This window comes from Vipera ursinii (assembly GCF_947247035.1).
Source record: "Vipera ursinii genome assembly, chromosome: 2".
Classification (NCBI taxonomy): domain Eukaryota; kingdom Metazoa; phylum Chordata; class Lepidosauria; order Squamata; family Viperidae; genus Vipera; species Vipera ursinii.
Window position 1 is genome coordinate 81,422,277 of NC_139513.1, and position 27,658 is coordinate 81,449,934.

The window sequence follows — 27,658 nt, forward strand, 5'->3', positions numbered from 1 at the left end:
GAAATTGCCTATTTTCTTTATGTATTTTCTTTGAAATAGAGATAAGAAAGCACATATTCTTCTTTGATTAGGTGATTTATAAACAAGTAATGAGCAGGTAGGAGCAGCTCAGGAAAGCATGGATCTGCCCTATTTTTGTCTTTCCAAGCCTCGACTCCTGCCTGGATATGAATGTCTGAGAATTAATTTCGTACAGAATTTTCTAAATTAAAGATGCTTCCAGGCTAGGCTTTGTACCCCCCCTCCCCATGTGTTTGTGTGAGTGTGTGTGTGTGTGTGTGTGTGTGTGTGTGTATGAGTGTGCAATTAGCTTCCATGATTCCTGACATCTTAAGGAAGATCAAAGTGAGACCATCTTCAATTTTTATTCCTTCTATATGTTCCCACTGCTTCTGCTTCTTCTTCTTCTTTTTGGTTACCACATAAAATCTTCTTGGAAGAAAATTTATTTTGATTAGTCCAACTGGAAACTGTCCATCTGGGAAAAAAACCCCACACTTTGAAAAATGCATACAGTTTTATTCACTGCTTTGGAACAGATTGCCAGCATATGTTTTTACACCCTTCTCTTTGGAGATAATAACTATGAGATTGCACCAAACACATTTGATTATTATTTTGTGCCAAAAGTGAATGTGGGAAAGAAAAGCCTTCAGCTGTTGTGAAGGAAGAAGAGGCTTGCATAAGGATTAGAGATAAACGGAGAGCGCGTCTTTGGGCTACATTCTCTGCTAGTCTCATCACATGTTTGAACCCAGCAGATCTGTTCTCCATTCTCTTCATAAGATTGATGTGGCTTCCGATCCTTAATCAGAAGCATTTGTACTATGCACTGTCAAAGTTGGTGCAGAATTACACAGTGAAAGCATTTAGCTATTTATTATCTGAGTGAAATTCTGTAGGCCAGGGTTTCTCAACCTTAGCAATGTTGAGATGCATGGACTTCAACTCCCAGAATCCCTCAGAGAGCTTGAAATTCCACACAACTCAAAATTACTAAAGTTGATAAACTCTGCTGTATGATTAATGTAATCATGGCTTATTGGTTTCAATTGCTGGAATTCCACAGTTCATTATAAAGTGAGTGTACAGACTAGTTTTGTAGAACTCAGTGCTTTCAAATGCCATTTGTCAATTGTGGGTCAATGTGTTATGTAAATACCACAACAGTGGTATAAATTTTACCACAATAGTGATATAAATTTTAAATCACATTTTTTCCAAGCTATTTTAAAACATCTATTAGGAATTGTTTTCAAATCCAGGTTAATTCCAGAGAAAGAAGAAAGAAAAAATACATGAAAACCAGCTAGATTCCATTTGGGAGTGGGGTGGACCAGGGGTAGGGTCACTTTTCAAATTCCTGTGATAGTTCTATAGTAAAAAAATACATTAAAAATATCCAATTTTTTCTGGGGATTAGACTGAATGTTTTTCCAACACCTCTTATTTCTGCCAAATAGTGAAAAGGAAATACAGAATATGCAAAGTATTTCAGACTGATTGATTGACAGCTCAAGCTCATTCCAAAGCCAATCCTATCTCTCCTGTTTTTTCTAGGTCTTGTTCTATAATGGATGCATTTTGGCATGCAGATTGATTTTGTTACTGCTGCTATTTGCATTATATATTGCTTTCAGGAAGAGGTTTGGGGGGCAGATTATAATTACCCACCACAAATACCAATTTAAAAAATGCAAACAAACAGCAACAGGAAAAAAACCATCAGCAGAAACAATAGAACATCTCTGTTTCTTAGCCGAGGGAGCCAGCATTATCTGAAAACTTTTCCGTGGTCGTGTGGCCAGCATGACTATGTGCCAAGGTGCACGGAACACTGTTGTTACCTTCCCACTGAAGTGGTACCTATTTATCTACTTGCATTTACATGCTTTAGAACTGCTAGGTTGGCAGGAGCTGGGCCAAGGATGGGAGCTCACCCTGTCGCATGGTACTTGAGTCTCAAACTGCTAACCTTCCAATTGATAAGCCCTCTCGTCCAAAAAAGCAGCCCAAATGCCTGGTCAGTGGTAGGATGAAGGGTTTGCAGGGAACAGTGGGAGAGCTCTTTCTCTCACCACCTGGGCAGCCTGTTAGTTAGCCATGAGTTGAAGCAGAAGGGAGTAATCAACAAGAGCTGAGAGCAAGCGGTGACACTGGCAAGAAGCCAATAGCACCCAGAAGTAGCCCATTGAGATCTCAAAAAGGATATAGGAGTAGGAGACATGGCACTTGTCTTGCCGTACAAACAGGAGAAAATATGGCCACAAGATAATCTCCTGGATAGCAGAAACAGTAGAAAACCTGTCACACATTAATTTGGGATGGGCTCAGGGACAAAATGCTAGAAGAATCTAGCTTTCATTTCTTGTAATTGCCACATGGTAAATAAATAAAATTAATTCTAATATCAGGGGTTGTTTTTTTTAGATAGGTGTATTGTTCTTTTAAGGGACGCGGTGGCTCAGTGGGTTAGGACACTGAGCTTGTCGATCAGAAGATTGGCAGTTTGGCGGGTCGAATCCCGAGTGCTGCGTAACAGAGTGAGCACCTGTTACTCGTCCCAGCTTCTGCCAACCTAGCAGTTCGAAAGCATGTAAAAATTCAAGTAGAAAAATAGGGACCACTACGGTGGGAAGGTAACAGCGTTCCGTGCACCTTTGGCGTCTAGTCATGCCGGCCACATGACCACAGAGACGTCCTCGGACAAGCACTGGCTCTTTCGCTTTGTAACGGACATGAGCACTGGCCCCTAGAGTCGGAAACGATTAGCACGCATGTGCGGGGAAACCTTTACCTTTACCTTTATTGTTCTTTTAAAAAATCTGCTAAAGATGGATTTTAAAACTGTATTTCAAAAGAGCTCTACGTTTGTGTCTAAAAAGAGCTCATGTAATGCTACTTTCAGTTTTCTGAAGCTTCAGCTAAAAATTACATGGGCAGATGGGTGGAAGTTTGAAACAATCAAGTTTTTATGTTGAGCTCTACTTTACCTTAGTAAAAGCACATAATAGCTAATGCTGATTATTATTTTTATTTCATTACAGGGAATGATGATATTATAGGAAGTATGCAGAGGCAAAAAAGAAACAACCACGTTTCCATTTTAGTGTTGTTTTAGTAGTGCAAGAAAATAGCAAGTGTAATATAAATAGAGAAATATTATCCTGTTTTATATATTATTTAGCTTAGTTTCTCATGATGAGTGGTGACTGCACTGTCTTCTCCTGTGCTAAAATAATTATTGCCCAGTTAGTTTTTAAACAAACTGAAGAGGGTTTTTGTGATCTTGTTTGTTCTGTTGAAGGAAGGCAACATCTTAGAAAAGTTTTGATACATTTAGTTTGGCAACAAAAGTAATAAAAAATGGAGGTCCTCTTGTCACTGGTAGGTCCGCAAGAGAAGATGTTTAATTAGTGTGTTTTTTCTCATTTGTATTTCCTTTCCCATAATTAGGACTCTTTCCTCTTTCCATTCCTGTTACTCCTTGCAAATATGCAGCTATGGGTTATGTATTGCCTAGGGTAGATGCCTCATTACTCAAACCAGTACAAAGAAAATTATTTCTCAAAAGAGAAAGTACACATATAGACAATGCATACACACATTTAAAATTGTGATAATTTAAATAGAAGCTCAACACAACTTACCCTAGGGGGGAAAAACCAGGCCAAGATGATCGGTATGTGTGCTCTGTTGTTGTTTAAAGGCTAATTGCAGTTGATGGATGATTTCAAAGGTTCTGTTCTTTCCCCTGGTCTAGGCAATTCTTCAAAACCTTCTTGATCTTGGAATGGACAGCCTTTCAAGTGAGATTCTTTTTCCAATAATGAGTGTCCTTTTCAAAGACAGGGTTGTCCTCTGTAAGGTTGAATCCAGGGAATCACAGTGATATCTATTGACATCTTATACATTCTATTCATCTATAGTAGACAAAAGATGAATAGCCAGTCCTAAAAGATGACTATTAGACCCCATAGCTACAGATCCTGACTAAAGTACCAGTTCTGGCATTGTTTGCCTACCCCACCTTTTAAGGTGTGTGTGTGTGTGTGTGTGTGTGTGTGTACAAAGTTATGCAAGAATGCAAGTAAACCTCATAGTAGAAATATCCAGATAGAGTAGAGTAGAGTAGAGTAGCATATAATAGAATAACAGAGTTGGAAGGAACCTTATAGGTCATCTAGTCCAATCCCCTGCCCAAGCAGGAGTCCCTACACCATTTCTGACAGATGTCAGTCCAGTCTCTTCTTGGAAGCCTCCAGTGATGAAGCACCAACATCTGAAGGCAGTCTGTTCCATTGGTTGATTGTTCTCACTGTCAGAAAATTTCTCCTTACTTCTAGGTTGAATCTTACCTTGATCAGTTTCCATCTGTTATTCCTTGTCTGGCCTTTGGGTGCTTTGGAAAAAGGTTGACCCCCTCCTCTCTGTGACAGCCCCTCAAATATTGGAACACTGCTATCATGTCTCCCCTGGTCCTTCTCTTTACTAGACTAGGCATGCCCAGTTCCTTAAACTGTTTTTCATATGTTTTAGCCTCCAGTCCCCTAATCATTTTGTTGCTCTTATCTGCACTTTTTTAGAGTCTCAACATCTTTTTTATAGTGTGGAGACCAAAACTGGTTGCAGTATTTTAGGTGTGGTCTTACTAGGGCTTTAAGAGTGGTATTAGTACCTCATGTAATCTTGATTGAATCCCGTTGTTAATGCAACTTAGAATTGCATTGGCTTTTTTGGCTGCCTCTGCGCACTGTTGGCTCATATTTAATTGATTGTCCACTAAGACTCCAATATCCCTCTCACAGTTACTGTTATTAAGCCAGGTTTCACCCAATCTATATGTGTACTTTTGGCTTTTCTTGCCTAAGTGTAAGACTTTACTTTTCTCTACATTGAATTTCATTTTGTTAGATAGGGCCCAAAGTTCAAGTCTATCAAGATCCATCTGGATCTTGAGCCTATCATCTAGGGTGTTGGCTATTCGTGCCAGCTTAGTGTCATCAGCAAATTTGATAAGTTGCCTTTCTATTCCCTCATCTAGATTGTTTATGAAGATATTGAAGACTACTGGGCCTAGGACAGAACCTTGTGTGCCCCACTGCTTACTTCCTTCCATGTAGACATAGTACCATTAAGGCTTATTTTGTTGAGTGCAGTTTGTCAGCCAGTTAAGAATGTATTTGATGGTGATGCTGTCTATCCCACCTTTTTATGCTTTCCAAGAAGTAGGTTGTGGTCTACTTTGTTAAATGCCTTGTTCAAGTCTAAGTATACTATGTCCACAGCATTCCCCTGGTCTACTAATTTTGGTTACTTGATCAAAGAATGAAATAAGATTGGTTTGGCATGATCTATTTTTAACAAACCCGTGCTGACTTCTAGTTATAACTTTCTTTGTTTCTAGTTGTTCGCAGATCTGTTTTTTAATCTTTTCCAGTATCTTTCCAGGTATTGATGTTAGGCTGATTGGTCTGTAGTTTCTTGGATCTGTTTTATTCCTTTTTTGAGGATGGGAACCACATCAGCTCTTTTCCAATCTTCTGGTAGTTCCCCAGTGCTCCAGGATTTTTGAAAGACATGGTACAGTGGTTCTGAGATGACATGTGCCAGCTGTTTCAGAATTCTGGGATGTAATCCATCAGGTCCCAGTGATTTATGTTTATCAAGATCAGACAGGTGTTCTTTTACCATTTTCTTTGTTTATTTTAACTTTTATTTCTAGTCTGTCTTTTTCAGTGATGTTTTTGGTGGGTTCGGCTATAATTTCTTTTTGTGTGAAAAATCAGTGTTTTGATAATGAAAGTTCAATCTTTTTATCTGATTTTAAGTGGGCTAGAAAATACATACAGCACAACCACAATGCAATGCAATATTTCACTTGCAGACTAAAATATTGGGGAATATTCAGAGTATTCTTATGTATTTCATGTCCAAACTCAATTACCACCTCCATTGGAGGACCAGAAGTAAAGTTATTCATTCATTTAGAACTGCTAACCTTTTGTGCTCATTCTTTTTCACTGGAGTTTCAGAGACTAGGATAAAACCTACTAATTGGCATTTTCAACCCATTTTGATTGATCTGAACTTAAACAATTCTCCCACACGGAATTCTGTTGATGAATTGTACCTGCCAATTCATGTCTCAGATAATAAAACTATTTGACAAATATTAAGCTTGGTAGATGCTACCCTCCATCCCCTTTCATCTGTCCCAGTGTATTTTCCTTGTATACAATTGTTGCATTGTGGTACTATATGAATAAATGTTGTGTAGTGTTCACTGTATTTATACCACTATCAAATGCCATTCCCTCAGTGTTGAAACTGTGGGTGAAATTGGAGGTGTTTGAAAGATCACTTGTGTTTATGATGTTTGCATGAGCCAAATGCCTAGTGGGAAGCCATATAAACCTGTTCAGCTATTAAAATTAAATGTTTGTTGGTGATTCATTGCTCAGCTGTGTATGTGCATTGAAAATTAAGCAGCTCTGAACAGAATATCTCATTATTTTCCCCTCTGGTCAGGGATGTCAAGGGAGTAAAAAAAAAGTTAAGATGGTGGCTACAGTTGTGCAATCAAAGCATGGTCCTCTTTTTTAAAATCTGCATCACCTCTGCCTGTGGTCAAAAAAGATGAATTGCAGGATAATCACAAATGTCCTGCTTTCTTTCTCCTATTATGTCAAGTGAGGTTGACAGAAAATCTTTGAGAAATTGGCTGTATGAATTCAGGGATGCTGCCTCTAGACTAATTGTGCCACTGCTGGATTGGAGCACACATAAAAAAACAATAATAGAAAAAATATATTAATGGAGAAAAAGGTTGCAGATTGTTTTACGGTCATATGAGCAAATAATAGGACACTCAGGCCCCTTCCCAGGCTTATGTGGCTCCTAGAATGGAAGATGTTCCATCAAGAGTTTACTTCTTCTTACAGATGAAGGCTATCGGCACGTCCTAAAGCCCATTTCTTGAATATCTTTGATTACAAAGTTTGTTGTAATTATACTTTCCTTAACAGCCAAAGGCAATGATATAAACACATGATAAAAAAGCAGTGTGGCTGTCAGCTCTTCAAGGTAATCCAGGTCATGAAATAGGTTCTACAGTGATTACTGGAATTTTATAGCAGTAGCAATAGCACTTAGATTTGTATACCATTCCATAATGCTTTACAGCACTCTCTAAGAGGTTTACATATTGGCCCCAACAATCTGGGCCCTCATTTTAATGACCTGGGAAGGATGGAAGGCTGTGTCAACCTTGAGTCCTCAGGATCAAACTCCTGGCTGGGGGCAGAGTTAGTCTAAAATACTGCATTCTAACCCCTGTGCCATCATGGCTCCTTTATTTTGTTGTTGCAGGCTTTATTTACAGAATTTGGAAAGCCTGACAGAGATTTCCCCTCCTTCCCCATTTAAACCAAGGAGAATCCAGCTGAGGCAATTCTGAGTTTCTTTCTCACGCCTTCTCTCTTTCCAGAACTAAGCTGGTGTTTACGTAAGAATACCTGTAGAATACCTTCTTTAAAGCCATCTCCCTACACTTCTACATTGTGCTGTATACGCTCTACAGAGATTATCACTAGCCACTGGATGGCATTGGAGTACAACACTGGACTAGATGCATCTTCTGTCTGATCCATCGGGACTCTTCTTCTATTCTTATGTGTACCATTATGATTTTACTGAGGGTTGGAAGATGGAAAGACACAAAGAAAACTCCTTAGTGAATAATTTTGATTCACTGCATTGAAAGGTCTCTAAACTGGACTTTATGTTTCAAACATAAACCAGTAAAGGGATGTACAGGGTTATTTCCCCCCCCCAGAAAAACACATGTGATTGTTACAATAACACAAGTTGCACCTGATTTTTATTCCGTTTTTTTTTCTGGTGACAGAAGAATTTGCTTTGGTACCAACTTTGGGATGGAAATGTAATTTATTCAAATAAACGAATTTAAGCATGAACATAAAGCTTGCTTGTGTGGAATCTTCTTGTCATGTATGGACAAAGTTCCTGTAATGGGTTCCTGTAACTGCTTTGATTTCTTCCTTTCTTGCTTTTCTTGCCTTCAAATCGATTTTGACTCCTGGCAATTGCCTAGAGAAGTCCATGCTATTTTCTTGACAGGATGTTTCAGAAGTGGTTTGCCACTGCCTCCTTCCTAGGAATGAGAGACAGTAACTAGACACCCAACTGTGCCTAAGGCAGGACTAAAGCTCCTGGTCTCTCAGTTTCTAACCTGGTGTCTTACCACTACATTAGATTGGCTGTCTTATTTAGGACGGAGTGTTTGGCCTGCAAATCCCCAGATCATGCCTAGACGGCAGCAAAGCAACATAGAGACTTCTAATTCATCCTGATTTTTGCAGTCTGTAATATGTATTACTATCTCATTACTATTCCTGGCTTCCAGATGTTTAGCTGAATGACTGCCATTTAAAAAGTTTCATTCTTGCCTTTCCTCCATGGTTTCTATGAGTATGTGGACAAACCCACAAAGACCCCCCAAGTGGACATAACAAAAGGTGGGTGTATTTCAGCATAACAAAGTGTTTAATTCCATAATAATGTATGATTGACAACCAGGCTATATGGGCTATTGTCTGATTTATTTTGGAGCTTTTATATAGCTGTATGGCATGGTGAGGATGCAAACAGTATCAGGTGAAGGGATACAGCAAGCCGTACATTTTCTCAGTGATACATTCAGAAATAAGATGACTCACAAGTCAAAAAAGCTGTAAATTGCCCCCAAGGCTCCTACATGCATTATTGTCAATATTTGTAGTACAATTTCACATTGTCTCCTTGCACTTAGTCCTTTGGTTTTCAAAGGGTCTTACTCCCAGCAAAGTATATTCAAGTATATACATACCACAATTAGGACTGGCAACTTGGCCGTTAGGCTAAGTGGACAGTAAGTGGAACTATGCTTACAGTCTTACTTTCATTTTATTTCACTTTACAGATCTGCAAAGGTCATCAATGCAAGGACTAATCATAAAGTTACTTTTTCATCACTGTCATACTTGCGAACGGTGGCTAAACAAGACAGTTGCTAACTGAGGACTACCTATGCAGAATTACAGCCTTAGTTAACTTACATTTTCCCAACTGCTCATTTCTTCTGTGATTCTGAGGAATTTAGCAGATCAACGTGTTAGTGTAAGGATAAAAATTCGCCCATCCTTTGGTGCATTGTTTTGTGGAATATAACCCCGGAAAAACTGTGGCATGAACTGAAACTGCACCTTTGCTGTATAGACAGATCTAAATCAAGAAACAATATTGTTCATGAAAACACAGCAGTAAATCCTGCCCTAGGGAATTTCTAACAGCAGAAAATGAGTTCAGGTAGGTGCAAGTAGGTATGGCCTTTCCTTTAGTCACAGGGCAATAGTGGATGAATATTGCAGAATGGAATCTTATATACCTATATGGGGGGGGGCTTCTCAGATAATATGCAAATAGGATTGCACTATAAGTTAGCAGGGAAGGGAACATACAAATATTCAATGTGCCCTTAACTTGCTTTGTAACGTATATGTGGAATATATTTCTGTGAAATAAGGCACGTCTGATAAATGAGCTGGTCCCATAATAGAAAATAACCAAAGGGGTAAAGGTATCATAATATACTATCAAACTGCATCCATTAACTTAACAATTTGGAAGTAGTTATGGATATGCATTCTGTTGCAGATTCGTCGAGCAGAAGTCTCAGTTGCTATTTACACACAGAATCTGAAGACACAGAGAAAATTTTTACACTGTCACTATTTAGAAGCCTCGTGGCTGCCTTTTTACCAATCCCTCACTTAAGGAAAAATGGGGCTTTAATCCTGGGATAAAATAGGAAGATAGAATTCTTGAGGCTAGTTTCATGCTTTTCGTTTCCTGGACCAAGCTTGGCTTTTTCCTTCCATAAGCTGTGCACAGCCGCAGCAATTTCATAGGTCAGGGAGAAAAACTGCCTGTATAGGTTCTTGATATCTCTTTTGAACACCTTGTCTTACTCTTACTCTCACACTTGACATGCAGCATTTCCTTCGTCTTAACTAACCAAGATCTTCCCAAATGACTGAGACAGAGCCTTCTCTCTGCCACAAGAGGTATGAAAACAAAGCTCAACTGTTTTGCTTTTATGCTTTGTATTCTCAGTGGCAGATTTATTTTCCTTTTGCTCTTAGGACAAAACTTTGCAATTGGCACCCTAGAGGGTGCCATTGGCCTTTTTTCTTGTCATCTTCCCTTCCCCCCACTCCTCTCTCTCCCTCCCCCCTTTCTGTTTCTCTAAAAGAACATGTTGGCCGATCTCCTAATGCTATCTGAGAATGACACCTTGATGTTCCGCGTGCTCCCTGCCTTCTGCATGAAATAGATCACTTTGGCTCGACCATCATGGCAGTGTCCTGGTGGCAGGGTTCAGTGTGCAGTTCTCTCCTCTCCCTTGCCATTTCTCAGGAGAAAGTGCAGCAGCAGCAAAGTAAAAGAAACAAGCAGTGACTATTTTGTAGCGCGGAGTGCTTTTGGATCTTTCTTTGAATTCTTCTACTCTACTTAGTCAAGGGTCTTGACTAAACAGCACAATGGGTCTTTCCAGCAACAGGAGAACCTGTATTTTGCTCTGTGACCAATGCATCTGTTCTCTTGCCAACAGTAATCTAAAAGATGGTTAGGAGGAAGTCTAGATGGGAGTTGGCTGGCTGCTTCTACCATGGTTTGAGAAGAGAAAGGGCACTAGGACTGAATGGCTTATATTTTTTTAATTTTAATTTTAATTCCATTTATTCTCCGAAGACTCAGGGCGGCTTACAAGCTTAGCAGTAGCCTTCATTCTATGTATATGCCTGCTTATTAGGGCTTTCACACACACACCCCAAGCGGCATTATTACAAAGTCAGCTTAATTGCCCCCAACAATCTGGGTCCTCAATTTACCTACCTCGGAAGGATGGAAGGCTGAGTCAACCTTGAGCCTGGTGGGATGCGAACCTGCACTAATTGCAGGCAGCTGGTGTTACTTAAGGAGGCATTAGCCCACTGCTCCACAAGGCTCTTATATAAGTCTTCCATGCAAAAATGTCCCCTTGATATGTGCACATAGGAACCACAGCCTGGCCAAACCCACGATTATTTACAAAAACCTTCCTCAACCATGTCCCTTTTAACATGAGATGGCTGGGAATTGAAAGAGTTGAGGTCCAGCACGTCAGAAGCCAATATGCTGGGAAAGAACCTCTAGAACTTCAGACTGGTCTCTTTTACAGCCTGACCTGGAGATGCCAGGACTGAATTTACTGTAAGCCAAGCATTTCTACTCTATCAATAATTCCTTCTCTTACATATTCATATTCCTTATTTCTGAAAATGTCTAGCACAGCAATCCCATTTTTTTTCCTGCTTCTTTTACTCTGTATATGATATAAACTTGAGGGCCTTGAGTTTCAGAACACTTGAACAGCATGGCTAGGCCAGCTCAGGCCCAGTGCCTCACTTCTCCTCATCCCTAAAAGGAATACATCAAAATCTTCCTGTGGAGACGTTATACTGCTGAAGCAGATGTAATATAAGGGCTATTTGGTAAGCTTGACTAAGTTTATGCTGGTATGTTTCCAAGGTACCCACAGCCTGGAGCCTCCTCCATCTGATCTCCTACATAAGCTATGTATGATCAGAAGAAAACAAAGATGGGGGTGGCCCCGATTATTCATTTCTGGCTCAGTTTAAATTAATACCAAATAAATGTTCTCATCTTTAAAGGTTACAGGATAAAAATAGAGGGCAACTGCTGAATCAAGGGCAAGCAGGGAAACACCTGATACGACCTAATCCACGCCAAGATCCTCTGATGTATTAGCTAGATGACACCGTATCACTCAGCAGAGAAGCAAGAGAAAAATGGGCAAGACACAGAGGGCCAGAACTGAGAGGGGAGGGGGAACCTTTTGCACACAGGACTCACTTTACTCTCATTGCCTGGACTCCAGACCACAGAACACATTGCCTGGAATTCTTGAAGTTAACTCCATCTGAGACTATGGACACAAATACTGCAGACCTATTCTATTCCTATGACTGGAGAGGGCAGGATAAGCATGGGACAATCAGGCGGTAAAATCTATCTGAATTATTCTCTTCTCTGTCTTTTCTATTGGCTTGTCCAAATTACTTTGCTCAATGGGAAGAGATCTATTTCCCCAGTCACCCTGCTCCAGTCAGCTACTTCCATCCACACAAGGATGGATGCTTCTACTCTGCAGGATTATGGCAAGGTGCAGCACTGAATAAATTATTGTGCACTCAAACTGGGCTTGCACATCACACAACCACAGACACTGCTTTGTGGCTTAAAGTAATGAAGAAATCCAGTTATAGAGATCAATTGTAACTCTGAAACAGAAACGTGCATGTATATGCATGTCTTACACTTCAAGAAGTCCTTCATTCTGGATGCCGAACAATAAAGGCAATGATGATATGAGGTGTGTTTTTCTTTGCTGCTCAGCAGAGGTAGATCAGAAGTTTCCTAGGGTCATACAGAGGGTGTAAATAGATAAGTGTTACTACCAGACACAGTACTATGCCTTGTAGATGTTGCTACGAGGCACAGTAGTGGGGGATAAGGCAAAGAGGAAACTTGGAAGGGAATTTAGCCTATAGGGTTTGTCTGCTATTTACTCTGATAGGCAGACCTCCTTGGTAGATTGCAAGGATAGGGGCCTGAGCTAGTTGATCCATATAGAATCATCCACTTGACTGGCTTATATATCTTGGTACCTTGGTATGTTTTAGATAATGACTCCTCACTTTTCCTTTCCTAGTGTGGAATGTTATTCTGAATGCAAATCTGTCTCACCTGGTTAGGGATACAACTTCAGCCTTTTTGCCCTGACCTGTATAGGGTCTCAGATAGATACAGGTGAAAATCCAAGTGACCCATGAAGTTGCTGATAGGTGGCTGTGTTAGGGAACAGCTCTGTTGAGCTTCCCTACTCTTGGATATAACCAACTTTGCTGGGATATTGCTCCTGACCCTTGTAGAGGTGGAGCTCTCTTCTCCATCTGCTGTTTTCCAGCCCTTATGCAAGAAGCACCTGGAGGCAGCTTCCTCCAGGTGCTGAAGGAAGAGTTGCCAGAAGGGGCATTATTTTGGGCTTACTAACCAAGAAATGTTTGAATCTCCTGCCCAGAGGGACATCTTGGATAGCATTGCCTCCCAGATATCTGGTAAACTACAAAGCAATGGAAGAGATTGGAAGACCTCTCTCCTAGTGACTGGCAGTACCAGAAGCATTGCTCACTGGGCACTGAGTCCCTGAAATCATGGCAACAGTTCTGAGGTCATTTGGGTACATTCTGGGAACAGGCCTCCATTGCTGCATGTTAACTGGAAACCCATGTGCATCCTTACTGTCACAATCCCAGACTGGCTGGCTTTGGTGGCATTTCCAGAAAGCTTGGAAGTGCTTCCATTTCATATTCCTATGTGGTGTCTTGTAATGAGTACTTGGACTGTAGCTTGAATAGGTCTTTCATCCTCTTGTGATTCAGCTCCAATAGTCAAGAGAACAAAAACATTCTTCTTTCACTTCATTTGGTTTACTATATATAAAGTCAAGCTTTGTATTTGGAGGAAAAGTATGCTATGCAGATGAAGCATCAACAATAACTTGTTGATTTCTTCTGCTTCCCTCAGGATGGTGCAATGGAGGCCAACTGATAATTAGCTCTCTCAAAGTAGAGCTAAAACAATGGCAGTTGCTTCATGGAAGTGAAATGGGGGCTTAAGGTTGGTTTTTCTCTCCTACTGTAACCCTCATTGAAACTACACCAGGTTCTGTCGTGAGCTCTGTGTCCTCCTGTGGGATATTTCTCAAAGGGACAGAAAGCAATCAGATGCTTCTTAATCTCCCCACAAGCAAGGCAGTCATTGTGTCTCCAGTCCAACTGAGAAAGGAGAAAGCAAAATCTGGGAAAGTCAAGCATGTTCCCCAAGAGAGAGAGGGAGGAGGAAGATCCTGTGGAAATGGATGTCCTGCAGGAATAGAAGCTGAAACACACTTATTCTTTGTGTGAGAAATGTTTCTCATAAATAGGCTATTTTCTTCTTCAAAGTCCCCAGGAAGTGGCAAGCTTGGAGAGAAGGTGTTAGGCATCTTTGCAGATGAACTTCCTCCGCCTAAGACGTAATTAGGTTGGCAGGATTATGCATGTATGGACCTGCATAATTTTTTTGGCAACAGTTTTCACAACTGTTTTTTCGATTCACACCTCTTGGCCCATGTTTAAGAGGTACAGGATGCTTCCGATGGGAGGCTACCCCTTTTCAGCCTCAGACTGCCATTCCAGCCTCGTGGACAAATATTGAAGCTGCGGATGCTAGGTGACTTGACCCCAGAGCAATCAGAGTCCACGGATGCCTCTGAATTGGTGGGGGACATGGAAGTGGAGCGCTTCACCGGGGAACATGTTGTCATCTTGGGAGACATCAGGGGGCTTTGGAAAGTGGGAGAACAAGCACCCAGGTTTTTTGGGCTGGTATATGATATCCCACTGGTGTTTGCTGGCAATGTGAAGACCTTGTGGCTATCCACGAATGTGGTTTTTTGAAGTGGCTCTGGATTCTTGTGTGATTCAGAATGAGTGCCCATTATACTTGAGCCATTATGGTTTGTTGATGCAATGAACTGGGAAGCTCCAGTTCTAGCAGGCAGCATGAAGCATTTGTTTCCATTCATCCTCCCTGCTTTTGGTGATTGTAGTGGGCTGGGAGATTTGATGCCTAGCAACCTGGGGCTGTTGTTTGATGATGCACTAGCCTGGGGTTGGGCAGCTGAGACGGGGAGGGAGGCACGTCTGTAGCCATCCATTCCTGTTGGCTTGGGTGATTGAAGTGGGCTTGGAGAAAGAGTACCCCTGTTCATAGGACTTCCACCAGTGGATGACACATTGGGGCAAGGGACAGGGGGGGTGAAGGGCCTGAAGTTTTCTACTCCAGTGAGTTTGGGAGAAGAGCTCTTTCTCCGGGCAGCATTAATGATATTTCTTGCCAACAGCACCTGCATCTGTCGGCTGGACTTCGGGTCAATCTCCTGTCGAAATGGGGACAGAGACCTTTCACTCCAGGATGGAGACATGGGAGGAGGTGGAGTCATAACATGGGCTGCTCGAAAGACTTCAACAAGTCCATCCTCAGATTCTGGAGTTTGGGCTGGGCTCATCCAGCCCTCTATGCTGCTGGACTGTCGCCTTATCAGCTGTGGGGTCCATGTCGGGGAGGCAGGCAGGGATGCTTTTCTTTCCTGCAACAGGAAGAGGAATAAATTTTTAGCATTCTGTTCCTCTAGACCCTTCAGATTGTGCTTACCTGCAGAAGGCAATGTCTGGCTGGGTACCGTAAGAGGAATCAAGGTGCAGAGAACAGCTTGCTCCCTACATTTCCTTTCTGGCTATATCCATTCTTCCTCAGATGACTTATACTTCCCTTACTCCATGAGTTCAGTAGGAAAATATCCTGGTACTACTCTAAGGGCGCTTTTTATCTGGGAATTGTATAATTGGAAAAGATTTGAAAAGACAACACGGAGAGAAGGACTTCCAACTTCCTGCCGGCTTCCCCATTGACTTTGCTTGTGGGAAGCTGGCAGGGAAGGTTGTGAATAGTGATTTTCTGACAGCAGGATTGTGCAAAGGCCATGCGTACAACATCGGGTAGTAGCTACCACTTGTTCAGGGCTGTCATAAGTTCAGACATGATTTAATGTGACCACTTGTATTTTATTTTATTTATTATTTTTTTATCCTGCCCCATCTGCCCTGTAAGGTGACTCTGGGTGGTAGTGCTTTGGAGGGGAGTCTGGGGATGCAGGATAGGGATCACAGCAATGGGGACAGCTAATGTCATGCTGATGCAGTTTTCTGCCAATGGATGATGTTCAACGTAGGAGCCCTTCCTCTCTTTCTACATGTTTCCTCTCACTTGTCCTTTCTCCCTTATATTTGTACACCTTTCACACGCATCTAGAGGGTCTGCAGGCAGGAAAATCTCTTAACTTTGATAAGAGGCACTCATGGAAAATAAAGCCTCTTCACTGGAATCCAGCTAAAAAGAGGCCCATTAAGATTTATGGAAGTGTTAGAAAGCCTAATGGGTAGGGACAATGGTGGCAATAGGACATAGGAATTGTTGTGGCAAGATTTTTCTGGAAGAAAGACCACCTTAGCCCTTCCTCAAGAACTGCCACTTACTCTCCTCCCCTCTGGGAAACAATGTCTCTACTGGAACAAGATTTTAAGAGTTTCTATGGGCACCAGCACAAAGCCACAAAAAAGTTCATCGCCGTTCCAAACTGATCCCTTATCCAGTTAAAATGTACAGTTTCCTGATAGAATTTGTAAGAGGTGTTTGGTGAACAGGCAAAGCTGCATCCTGAATTCAAATCTGGGATTCCTTGCATAAAATTAAATAGAAAACCCTTGCCACTCAATTTATTGATATGGGAACTAACAGAAGGCAGGGATGGTGTTCATTTACTGAAGGAGCTAGGAGTCCCCCGGTGTTGTTGGGCTTGTAGGAACATCTGAGATGTTGAAAAAATATTATAGGCAGATTTGCTAAGGGCTGCTTTGTTGGCATTGTCAGTCACAATGTGGTTGTCCTGGGGGACATATATTTCAAAAGTTTGGGTTTATCAGCAATCCACTTGTCACCAGCTGTACTATCTCTTCTGCAAGGATGCTCCCTTTTTCTCCATGTATTTTTGCTCTTTTCTCGGGATGAATGGGCACAGTTCCAAAGACAGATCTGAGCTGAAATTATCACAGTTTTATTTTCTACGACGCCTCGTGAGATCAAGGTGGGGGATCAAACTGCATTGAAGCATGTTGTCCCTCCACTTTTTTTTTTTAAAAAAAAAAACCAATGCAGAAAATCAGCAGGGGCAGCTCCTGGTGGATAGTAAGGGAGATACCTATAGGATCACTGGTGCTCTCAGATATTGTTCTTTAGGGCATACAGTAGATCTACTTCTGGAATTTAATCTGCCAATCCCTGTAAAGAGTTTCAGGGTTTTTCTGGGGGTTTTCTGCTTTCATGTCAGACTTGTCTGCTGGCCACTGCCTGGACAAGTCCCTACAATATTCTTGGCAATGTTTTTCAGAAGGGCTTTGCTATTGCCTTTGAGTGAGAAAGACTAGCCCAAGGTCACCCAGCTGGCATTGTGCCTAAACCAAAACTAGAATTCACAATCCCCCAGTTTCTAGTCCAGTGTCTTGAAGTGCTACACCAAATTGATTCCATTCTGCAAGAACAGAGCTAAATCGCTAAGTAGCAACATGTAACATGGCTATGAAAACAAGAGGGCCCGTGCAAAAAAACTGAACATAGAAAGCAGGTGGAAGCAAGGAAACGAAGCAGAAGAACCTCTGCAAAACACAGAATGAATAGATAAATCCAGGAGCTTCCACTCATTGCTTGAAATTTCTGAGAAAAGTGAGATTCCTCTATCGACAAAACAAGGTGCTAAGTGGGATAGCAGGATGTAAAAGGGGAAAGGAATCTCAAAACCTGACGTTGAAAACATGCCTCACTCACTCCTATGCTGTGGTTTTCTAGCATTATTTCCTTCCTTTACAGTACCTTTCAACTCACGTTTTAGGACACGTAAGGGAAAAAAAACATGCCAACACAGGAATATATCCTGATGGCTTTCCTGACTTACATGTTTCATTGATTTCCTGCCTTTCTCCCAAATGTGTATCTCATTGCTGAAATAGGCTTGATAATAAAGACCTTAATGCATGTATTAAAGGGAGGGCTTAGCATAACAGCATTTTAGAGAAAGGAGGGGAAGCTGTCAGAAACAGCAGTAATTGAGATCCATTGGTGCATCCAAGCACAGGGGTCTGCAGCTCTCATAAAGAAGAAGAAAAATGTGCAGTACAGCACAACACGAATCCCACTGCTCTGTAGTTGCAATCCAGTTTCTGGCAAAATGACTAGAAGTCTTAGTATCTACATGTGACATGCTGCATTTTTTTAATCATTCTTTCACCCCCACTGACTGCATTCAGGTTAGCATGAGCGGAAGTGCTTCTTGTTATCATTGGGTTAGAGATGTTAAGCCAAGAGCCAGAAGGCATGTTGCTGCAGACATTAATGCACAAAGGTAACTATTCACATACAACTTGTCTGAGAACAATTTATCCAGCTGTATTTGTATTGGAATCCTGAAGTTGAAATTATTTCAGATGAACTGAGGTTTCTCAGTTTGTATGACTAGTTGAACAATTTGGATTGCCTGGGGAATGAATATCTCTTGCATTAACTTCCTTCCTTCCTTCCTTCCTTCCTTCCTTCCTTCCTTCCTTCCTTCCTTCCTTCCTTCCTTCCTTCCTTCCTTCCTTCTTCCCTCCCTCCCTCCCTCCCTCCCTCCCTCCCTCCCTCCCTTCCTTCCTTCCTTCCTTCCTTCCTTCCTTCCTTCCTTCCTTCCTTCCTTCCTTCCTTCCTTCCTTCCTTCCTTCTCTCATTCAGCTGTCCAAATTTTGCAACATCCCTCCTGCTCTTCATAGCTGTCAAATGGCTTCTTGTTAGTGGGAATGCTGACATGGAAATATCAATGGCTTGTTAATTCTTTTGTGCCATGGATTACTGAACTTTAGTCCACTATTTGTACACCCACCCACACATATAGACATGCACACAACCACACCCCAGAAAATAAGCATTAGGGGTGAATGCTGCTGTTTCCCTTGCTTCCAGCATCCTATCGTCTAGGAATCAGGCCTCTCTCTTCTCTGCCTCTCTCTCAACTGCTGCTGCAAGTTTCAGGAGAGAAGAGGAAATTCAGTCCTTCGTTAAATGGAACATCTAGATAGGAAGCACCTGCCTCACTGAAAACATGCCTCGGTCAGCTTTCAGCAAAATATTTCATGTATTTTCAATGTTCAATAGTATGTGAAATTCCTAAGCATTGATTAAACATGTAATATCACCCCATTAAAATCGTTCTTTCCATAGGATGCCTTTGACAGTAATTAAATCGCAGTGAACTATGGGAGTTGTAGTTTAAAACACATGTGGAGGGCTCCCAGTTGAAGAAGACACCCATGTTGTTCTCAGCAGTACTGGCGATGTATATTTTGTGTGCAGTTTTTAAGGCATACCTTGAACTCTATAATGAAAGAAACCAAATGTTGACCAAATTTGATACTACACAGGTAGACTGTGAGAAACCGGTGTCTATCCCTGAGACCCAAGCACAACTATGATGTGATATTTGACACAATGGGCACACTTTGAGTGGATCTATAACAGTTCTTCATGAAATAGTTTTCCATACTCAGACTTAATCTTAATTATACTTGATACTATCCTTAACCTTCCTGTTTATTATGCGTGAAGGTTATACACAAGAACCTGCACTTTGTTCATTTATATTAAACTACGTAGCCTTATAGGATATACCTTTTAAAGAATATTTGAGAATCTGTGACCTTTTGGGTTCTGCTGAACTGCAACTCCCAGAAGCCCCAACGTCAGTAAGTGTAATGAAATATGTTGGATGATCTTGTGGGATTAGGAGGAGAGATGCCGTCTAGGAAACAATCAGAAGAGAGGCCCAAACCTCCAGTGGATTAATGGTCATAGGAAGGAAGGACCTGCATTAATTGTTCAGGAAGTTAAAAGTGGTGGTGGTGAGTTTGTACCTTCAGACTTGCAAGATTCTGTTAATGCAGCCTTATAATAAAGTAGATTTATTTCTTCTGTGTGGTTTACCTGAGAGAACTGATAGTAGTTCAGCAATATTTGCATTCTCCAACCAGTCTGTGATTTGACATATGCTCTAACTCCTCATTTGCCCTTCCATCTTTCTCTGACTCTAGATTGGAAATCTGTCCCTCCTTTCTTCCTTGAAGATGTCTTGCTGACTGAAGCAAAGAAGAACTGGTGCCCATTTCTCCCCAATGCTTGAAGAATGCTTCAGGTGGATGGGCTTCCTCTGCAACCGTCTCCCTACTTTCTCTTCCATGACTTACCTAAAGTAAGCAATTTACCCTGTTGTATCCCTCTCCTTAGTCTTTCATGGTTCTCTCCTTCCCTTGCTGCCTCTTTTGAAGGCAATAGCACTGGTGGGATTATTTAACCTGGCTTTCCTGAGCTTAGGCACCCTCAAGATAAGTGGACTTCAACCGAAATAATTTTCAACAGTGGCCAGGCTGGCTGGGAATTTGGGAAATTGTCAATACATCTGGGCTGAGACTGAAACTGAAACTGTCAAAGTGAGCCAAAGCACTTGAGTTTCCCAAGCATTACTCTAGACCTGTGTTTGTCAGTCTCAGCAGCTTTGCAATGCAAGTATGCTAGCTGGGGAATTCTGTAAATTAAATTCCATACCTATTGAAGCTGCTGAGGTTGGGAAACATTGCTCTAGGCCTACCTTCATGGGCTGAACTGTACTTTCCACATTCCTAGATAACTGTGGGCAAAATCCGTAAGGCACAAGCTTGAGGAAAACTACTGGACTTTATGGCCTGGGGAGGATGGGAACGACAGTCCAACATTTTGGGAGGATTCATAATTGGTATTCAGTTATATTCTAGGCAACCGTCCTACATTCCCTAGATAACTTTTCTCAATTCAACCTTTGTTCCACTACTTAAGTCAATAAGGTCATGAAGAAGATTAAAAAAAAACCTTCCTGGGTAAAGTGTTCACTTTAGAATTGTTTGCCAAGTTTTTTCCCTTTGGTAGAAAGCTTTCATCCAACTTTCTTTAAATTTCAGTGAAGTGGGGAATACAACAAGTTTAATGCTCTCTCATTTTGAAATCTTCTTTAGCTGTGATGGAAAAAACTTCATTTTCTCTTTCCTTTTCTTTCCTTCTCTTTCCTCTCCCCTCCCCTCCTCTCCTCTCCTCTCCTCTCCTCTCCTCTCCTCTCCTCTCCTCTCCTCTCCTTTCCTTTCCTTTCCTTTCCTCAAAGAAATGTCAAGTCATCTAAGTTCTACTCTCCTGGGGTCTGTTTAACCTATCTCTTCTTTGACTTTCAGATTTGAAGAAGAGAAAGTGCAGTTGCCACATTTCAGGCTTTCTTAGTCCTTTGATACTATTTCTCTAATATATGGCATATCAATGTTATTCATATATAGATGGCTTTTATCAGCTCGCCCTGCATTAGCGCTTTACCAAGGCAGATGCTTTTATTGGATTAATGAAGAAAAGGGAGAAAACCTCTTGCTGCTTCTTGATTAGCCAGCAGGTATATGGTATTCAGTCAGGAATGTTTGCAGGAGAGGGTTGAAAAGGTCAAGACAGCAGCCATACCCACACAATCACATCCCGACCCTTTTATGTGTACATTGTGATACACATAAAAAGGACCAGGGCTGCAATAGCACTTAGACTTATATACCACTTCACAGTGCTTTACAGCCCTCTTTAAGTGGTTTACAGAGTCAGCATATCGCCCCCAACAATCTGGTTCCTCATTTTACCGACCTTGGAAGGATGGAAGGCTGAGTCAACCTTGAGCCAGCGAGACTCGAACTGCTGGCAGCCGGGAGTCAGCCTGCAGTATTGCATTCTAACCACTGTGCCACCTCAACTCAGCAATCATATGGTCATGGCTGTATTTTGACTTATTTAACCTCCTTTTGCCCACCCCCTGATAGACCCCCCCCAGGGCTCAGCATAGCTATTTAAATAATATATCAGAACTGAAAGAAACCATTGTCCTGCAACACCTAGCTATTCCACAGCCCTTCCCACAGTAATTCTCCTTCTACCTTTGGAATTATTCCAACTCTGAACATATAGCATGGAAGAGAACAGAAAATGCACTCAATAATATTAGTTTCACATTTGGTACTGCCAACCAGCAGAAGCTTTCTGTCTGATAAGACCCTTCCTTCATTGATCTTGCTTGCTTTACAGGCAGTCCTCAACTTACGACCACAACTGAGCCTCAAATTTCCATTGCTAAGCAGGACAATCGTTAAGTGACTTTTGCCCCATTTTACAACCTGTCTTGTCACTGTCGTTAAGTGAGTCATTGCAGTTGTTAAGTGCATCTGGCTTCCCCATTGACTTTACCTGTCAGAAGTTCATGACAGGTGATCACCTGACCCCGGGACACTGTAAAAATACATGACAGTTACCAAGCGTCTGAATTTTGATCATATTTGATCTTGGAGTTGAAGTATTGTTTGTAAGTGAGAAAATTTCCCGTAAGTCACTTTTCCGGTGCTATTGTAACTTCAAACAGTCACTAAACGAATGGTGCTAAGTCGAGGACTACCTGTATTAGTCTTCTGCTAGAATTTGTCAAGCAGGAGAAAGCAGGAAAGAGGAAAAGCCAGAGGCAGAGAATGAACTAGATTGGGAATCTCTGTAGAAGAAAGAGAGCCAGCGTGGCAGTGGGGCTGAGGTCTTGGACCAGGTTCTCGTCTACCTTCAGCCACAAAAGTGTGATTTTGGGCAGGTCTTCTTTCTTCATGTCAGCCTACCTGACAGGACTGAAGTTATGGAGCAAAAAGGGAGGAAGGACGCAACAGCATATGTTGCTTTGTGCTCCTGACCAAAACGTAGGATAGGAATGTAAGAATGGCTAGTGTGACTGAGTGTTTTGTGTCTAAGCCTTGCGGTTTGCAACTTAATAAATCACGGGAGGAGGCCGATGGCAGAAATGAATTCTCAGTGCTGGATTTGCTTAGAGACAGCTCACTCTGCAGGGTAACCCACCACCTGTTCTGTAGAGTCAGCCTGAAGGTCAACCTGCAGTCAGCTTACTTTAAAGATGACCTTTTTTTTATTGCAAGCAAATGTATAAACGAAGCCTCGCTCCACATAATTGCATAGAAATTTGAAGTTGTATATCCTAAAGAAAGATTGCCCCACTTTGAAAAGATTTCAGGAGCTCACTTTGGACCTGTTGCACTGGTCTACAGACCTGGTCTGAAGATTTCCCACTGTGAGGAAAATGAAGGAAGGGCTGTGATGATGGCTGGAATTAACATTAGTTCCTTACTTAACACAAGGGATCTCTTACTTCTAAATACCAGAGGCATAACTTGATCATGTTGTTCTGTGGTCTATGTATCATCTCAGTGATACTTTTAGTCCCAAATATTCAACATTCAATTCAAATCCATAAAAAAGATTAACGTGGATGTTAAATAAGAGATTAAGTGTGGAAAATGTGAAAATCTTTTTATTTGCCTTCTGTTTCAATCTTTTTTAGGGAACAGCATGATGTTCCTTTTTCCCTTCACTCCACAACAAAAAGGAAAATCAATCCTAATGACCAGAAAAACATGTCAGCATTGAAATCCCTTCCCCCCCAAAAGACCTTAGTATTATCAAGAAATACTGTAGCACTGGGACAGTATAGAAGAAATACTGTACCACAGAGACTATATTTTACACATCCCTGATTTCCGTTAATAGTCACTGGTGCTGAAAAAGGTTCTTCTGTGAGATAACTGCACTGTCAGTGGATTCTGCCAGTATAAAATGTTTGAAACCAATTTATGAAACCTCACTGTAGTTCCCAGAGTCTAAATCATGGTACTTGGCTGTATGTATCTCAGCAGTTTAACTGGTTTGAGGCCCTTTGGGTCAATGATAACAATCTCTGTGTTCTCCTGAATCCCAGTATAAGGAGGATAGAATTGTCATAATATTACTTATTGTAAGCTAATTGCAGAACATCTGCAGCTATTCCCTGATGGCAGAAAAAGGATTTGGGGTGCATGCGAGGAGGGCAGTGTGTGACTTTTGAGGTTTGCAAGCTGGCTTAGTCCAACAAGCACTTCTGTGCATTAAAAGTTGTTATTAAATTAAATGTGTATTAGGATGCTAAGAAATTAAGATGAAGTTTGTGTTCTGGATTATGTTTACGATACATGTATTCACCCAAAGGTATTCAGTTTCCTGCCATCTAAGAGAGACAATAAAATTAGAGAGGAGAAATAAATGAAACACAATGGTAGCAGAGACAGGAACAGGCATCAGCTAGAATTGTCTTTTGGCATCAGCAAAGAACAGAGAAGGTGAGCATGTCATATTGGAGGCTCTTGATGCAGAGAAGACAGAGGAGAAACACCTTTCAGAGCAAAGAATCAAAAAAAAAGGTAAGGCAGAGAAGAAGCCAGAGATTGGATGTTCATAAGAGTTTCTGGGCATGAGAAAAAAGAAAACATTTCTTTTTGCTTCAGTCAAGCTTCAGCTAATAATCTTCTAAGGACTCACTCCTATGCTTTGACTATTTTTACATTTTTTTTGTAGGCTAAATTCACACACTGCTGAACACTCTTTGGAACTTGTATAGCACAAATCCAATCGCACAAGTTCTATTGGGACTGGCTTAGCCGAGATACGCTGGCATTAGGCTAAATTGGTTTTTCCAAAAAAAAAAAAAGCCTGCTCAGTTTTGTTAGTGGAAAATGTAACTTAGCTTATTATGGTTTGAGAGGTGGCACTTTTATGCAAGATTATTTGCGCTCACAACTCATTAAGCTGTCTTCATTTTGCTTTTTTTGCTTTTCTTTGCACACCACCAATCAGAAGCTAATGACGATGTAGGTCTTTTGCCTGAACCCTTGCACACTCTTTAAAATCTATTATTTATAGTAAAAAGAAGGTTTCCACACCTGAGGCTCAATCCCTGCATTCTTGGTGGAGTAAGATGGTCTTGGAGCTTGGAATACTCCTTTAGCTCTTGGAGACAAAATTTTAGAAGAGTAATCAAAAGATCCTTCCGGTGATGTTTCAGCATTTGCTCTGATCTTCTGTAATGGAAACACGTTTCCAGGTAATGGAGCAGAGAGGCCAGGCAATGTTCTGCTTGGGCTGGACTGGGCAGGTGCTTTCAATAGAGGAGAAGGTGCCAAGGATGAAGTAAAGGAAGAAGCCTGTGTCATATAACCCCCTTCAGGGACTACAGGTCTCATGGGCTCTTTGACTGGGGAATGAACAAACAAGGAAGAGTGAAGTTGGTAAGGTTGTTGCTTGGAGATTTCCAACTCTTTTTTGGAGAGCTCGCTTTCTGACAAATTTCTGTTGTAGGAAGATGCAGGAGGACCTTTCGGAGATCTTGATGGACTTTTGAGTGTTGGTTGGAATGCCACAGGGGAGAGATGAGTTTCTGAAGTATACTTCCAGGATGGAGGAAGAGACATAGTAGGTGAAGGTGATCTTGCTATATCTGGATGTGATGGGGCTTCAATGATGTACTTCTGCATTCTTGATTGCCTCTTGGCAAACAGTTCTGCCCCCTTTCCTTTTGCTTCTGAAAGGCTTTGGTTAGAGCTTATTTTAGGTTTAGGCTGTATTTTTGGTGATCTTAAACATGAAGACCATTCTGGTGGAGGATCTCCAAGGGACTGAGTGGGTACATCTAATGATCTACCTTCAGTTAGAAAGTTAGAGGCATCTGCACCCAATGCAAATGATTCATCTTCAGGAAATGCTCCTCCTTGTCCTTTCTGCTTCTTTTTATTATCTGCTGTCTGTACTAAATTCAAAAGATCTGGATTAGGACCCATTTTGGGCTTCTCAACAAAGGTGAACATGGACTTCTTAGCTGTTCTGCGGGCTGCAGATTCCTCTAGAATGCCTGTTTTATCTGGAGACGGCGCTTTGTTCTCTCTGAATTGAGGTCCTGGGCTGCTGTCTTTAGACCTAGCTTCAGATGGAACCAGGATCTTCTGTTCTTGACTAGGATACAGTGCTGAGTAAGCAGGAGGTGACCTGACCCTAGTCACCGGAGGAGGGCTGGAAAATGTTTCTGCATAGGTGGGTGGTGGAAGAATCTCCACCACTGGGCTCTTCTCTGCTGGGGAGAGGATTTTAGTTAGCGACTGAGTGCCAAAAGGTCTTGCAGTTCGGTTCTTCACTGGTTGTGGCTTGGACAAAGTCAGGCGCACTTCACAGTACTGCCTATGATTTTGTGGGCTGATTTCATTAGAACATACATCGGTGGCTTTTCCAGTGTCAGCAGTGGGAAAAATGTTCTCATTTTCAGTGACCAACTCATCCTGTTCCATGCAGGGCAACTCTCCGTTTTCCTTTCTGTCAATAATTGGTTCACTTGGTGTCTTGTTGAGGACATTATTATTCTCCCTATCAATAACAGCTGTGTACAGATCTTTGTCAGGGATGTTGTTGTTTTTCTCACTACCTATGGGTAGATACGGTTCTTTATCGAGAATATTATTTTCCTCATCCATATGCAGAAGATACAGTTCTTTTTCAAGAATGGTATCTTTTTTCTCAATGTTAGGGGTAGCCTCATCCTCAGTCTTAGCTGAGATGTTTTCTATATTGCCCATAATTGGTCCTTGCTCGACAACAGGCACTTTTCCAAACTCAGTGAGAGGTTCATGTATTCCATTGGTTGAAGCTGTCCCTGTATTTTCTTTAAGGTATACACTGAGAGGGATCTGCTGAAATTCTTCCTCTGGAATATCTTTAGAGGATGTTGGGTTTGTTGAATAAAGAATTGTCTCACTCTTTTCCTTATTCCACAGAAGGCCCTGAGCGTTATCTAGAGGATGTTCCACACCCAGTTCCTCCTCATATCTTTCCATGGTGACTTTTTGCCCCCAGCGTCCAAAATTATTGACGCAGAATGAAGTGTTCAGCTCCTTGTTTTGTTTCGGGGTCTGTTTCAGATGTGATTCCTCCCCATGGCTCAGAGTGCAAGGGTGAGTGACAGCTTTGAGGTCGTTCTCCGCAGCTACTCGATCTGGGTTGGTTGGCTTTGGGGCTCCTAAGGTGAATGCATTCACTCGCTGCTTACGTCTGTGAAACAACAGGACCCCTTTGGAATTGGAACTTGGTGGATTTGTCAGCTGAGCAACAATTCTTTGGCTCCTTGCTTTTGCTTCCTTCAGCTCTGTTTCAGACAAGCTTGCACTTCTTGAGAAATCTGGAGAAGAAGAAACATACAGAGTACCAAGTTATACATGGATATGGAATCCCGGAAGTGCATACCCATCACACTTTCCATCTATTTTTAAAAGAAAAAAAAACTCTAATGGGATTAATTCTGTAGTTCCTCCTATCTGTGTGCTGCACTAGACTTATTTGTAATTCATTCAAAACACTGAACCATCTAAGAAGTCAGAAAACAAACCAATGAAATCAGTAGGCAAGAGAACTTACTGTATGTGGAGATGCTGAACCAGAGAAACATAGGTTTAAATCCTAACCCTGCCAGGGTTTGCATATTACGCTGTGACAACTTACTGGTGCTGATGCTACCTTATCATATATGAATTATCTAGTTAGCAGCAAAGCTATCCAGAAGTATTGTTTTGTATCCTTCAAAAACCAACCAGTTACAAGCAAACTGGTAGTGTCCTCATGCACTGTCTTTAAAGGTCCTTCTAGATTGATTCAAGTCCAGATTTCCCCAAATTTGCACCCTTGTGGGCAGTAGGATTTGTAATAGGTTGTTATAATTCCAACACATCTGCAGTGTATTAATTCAGAAAGGTAATTTTAGCTCTGCTGAATATATTACCTAGCCTGACAACAAAATGTTCAGAAACCAACCACAAGCTTGGAGAACAAACCTTCACCTTCATCCCATACCTGAACTACAGGTATTCAGCACTATTACAAAGGTAATTTTAATTCA

The 27,658-nt window shown here is 41.5% G+C and overlaps 1 protein-coding gene across 1 annotated transcript in view; it reads right to left on the bottom strand.

The window, feature by feature from the left end:
- Positions 1–12,365: 12,365 nt before the first annotated feature.
- The window catches only part of SYNPO (synaptopodin), a 60,650-nt gene continuing 45,357 nt past the window's right edge, over positions 12,366–27,658 (bottom strand). The window contains exons 2-3 of the mRNA XM_083351301.1: positions 24,666–26,944; positions 12,366–15,319 (exon numbers count right to left, since the gene is read on the bottom strand). Coding sequence (XP_083207427.1) covers positions 14,303–15,319; positions 24,666–26,603 — 2,955 coding nt within the window. The 5' untranslated portion in view covers positions 26,604–26,944 and the 3' untranslated portion in view covers positions 12,366–14,302. The remainder of the gene's footprint in view (positions 15,320–24,665; positions 26,945–27,658) is intronic.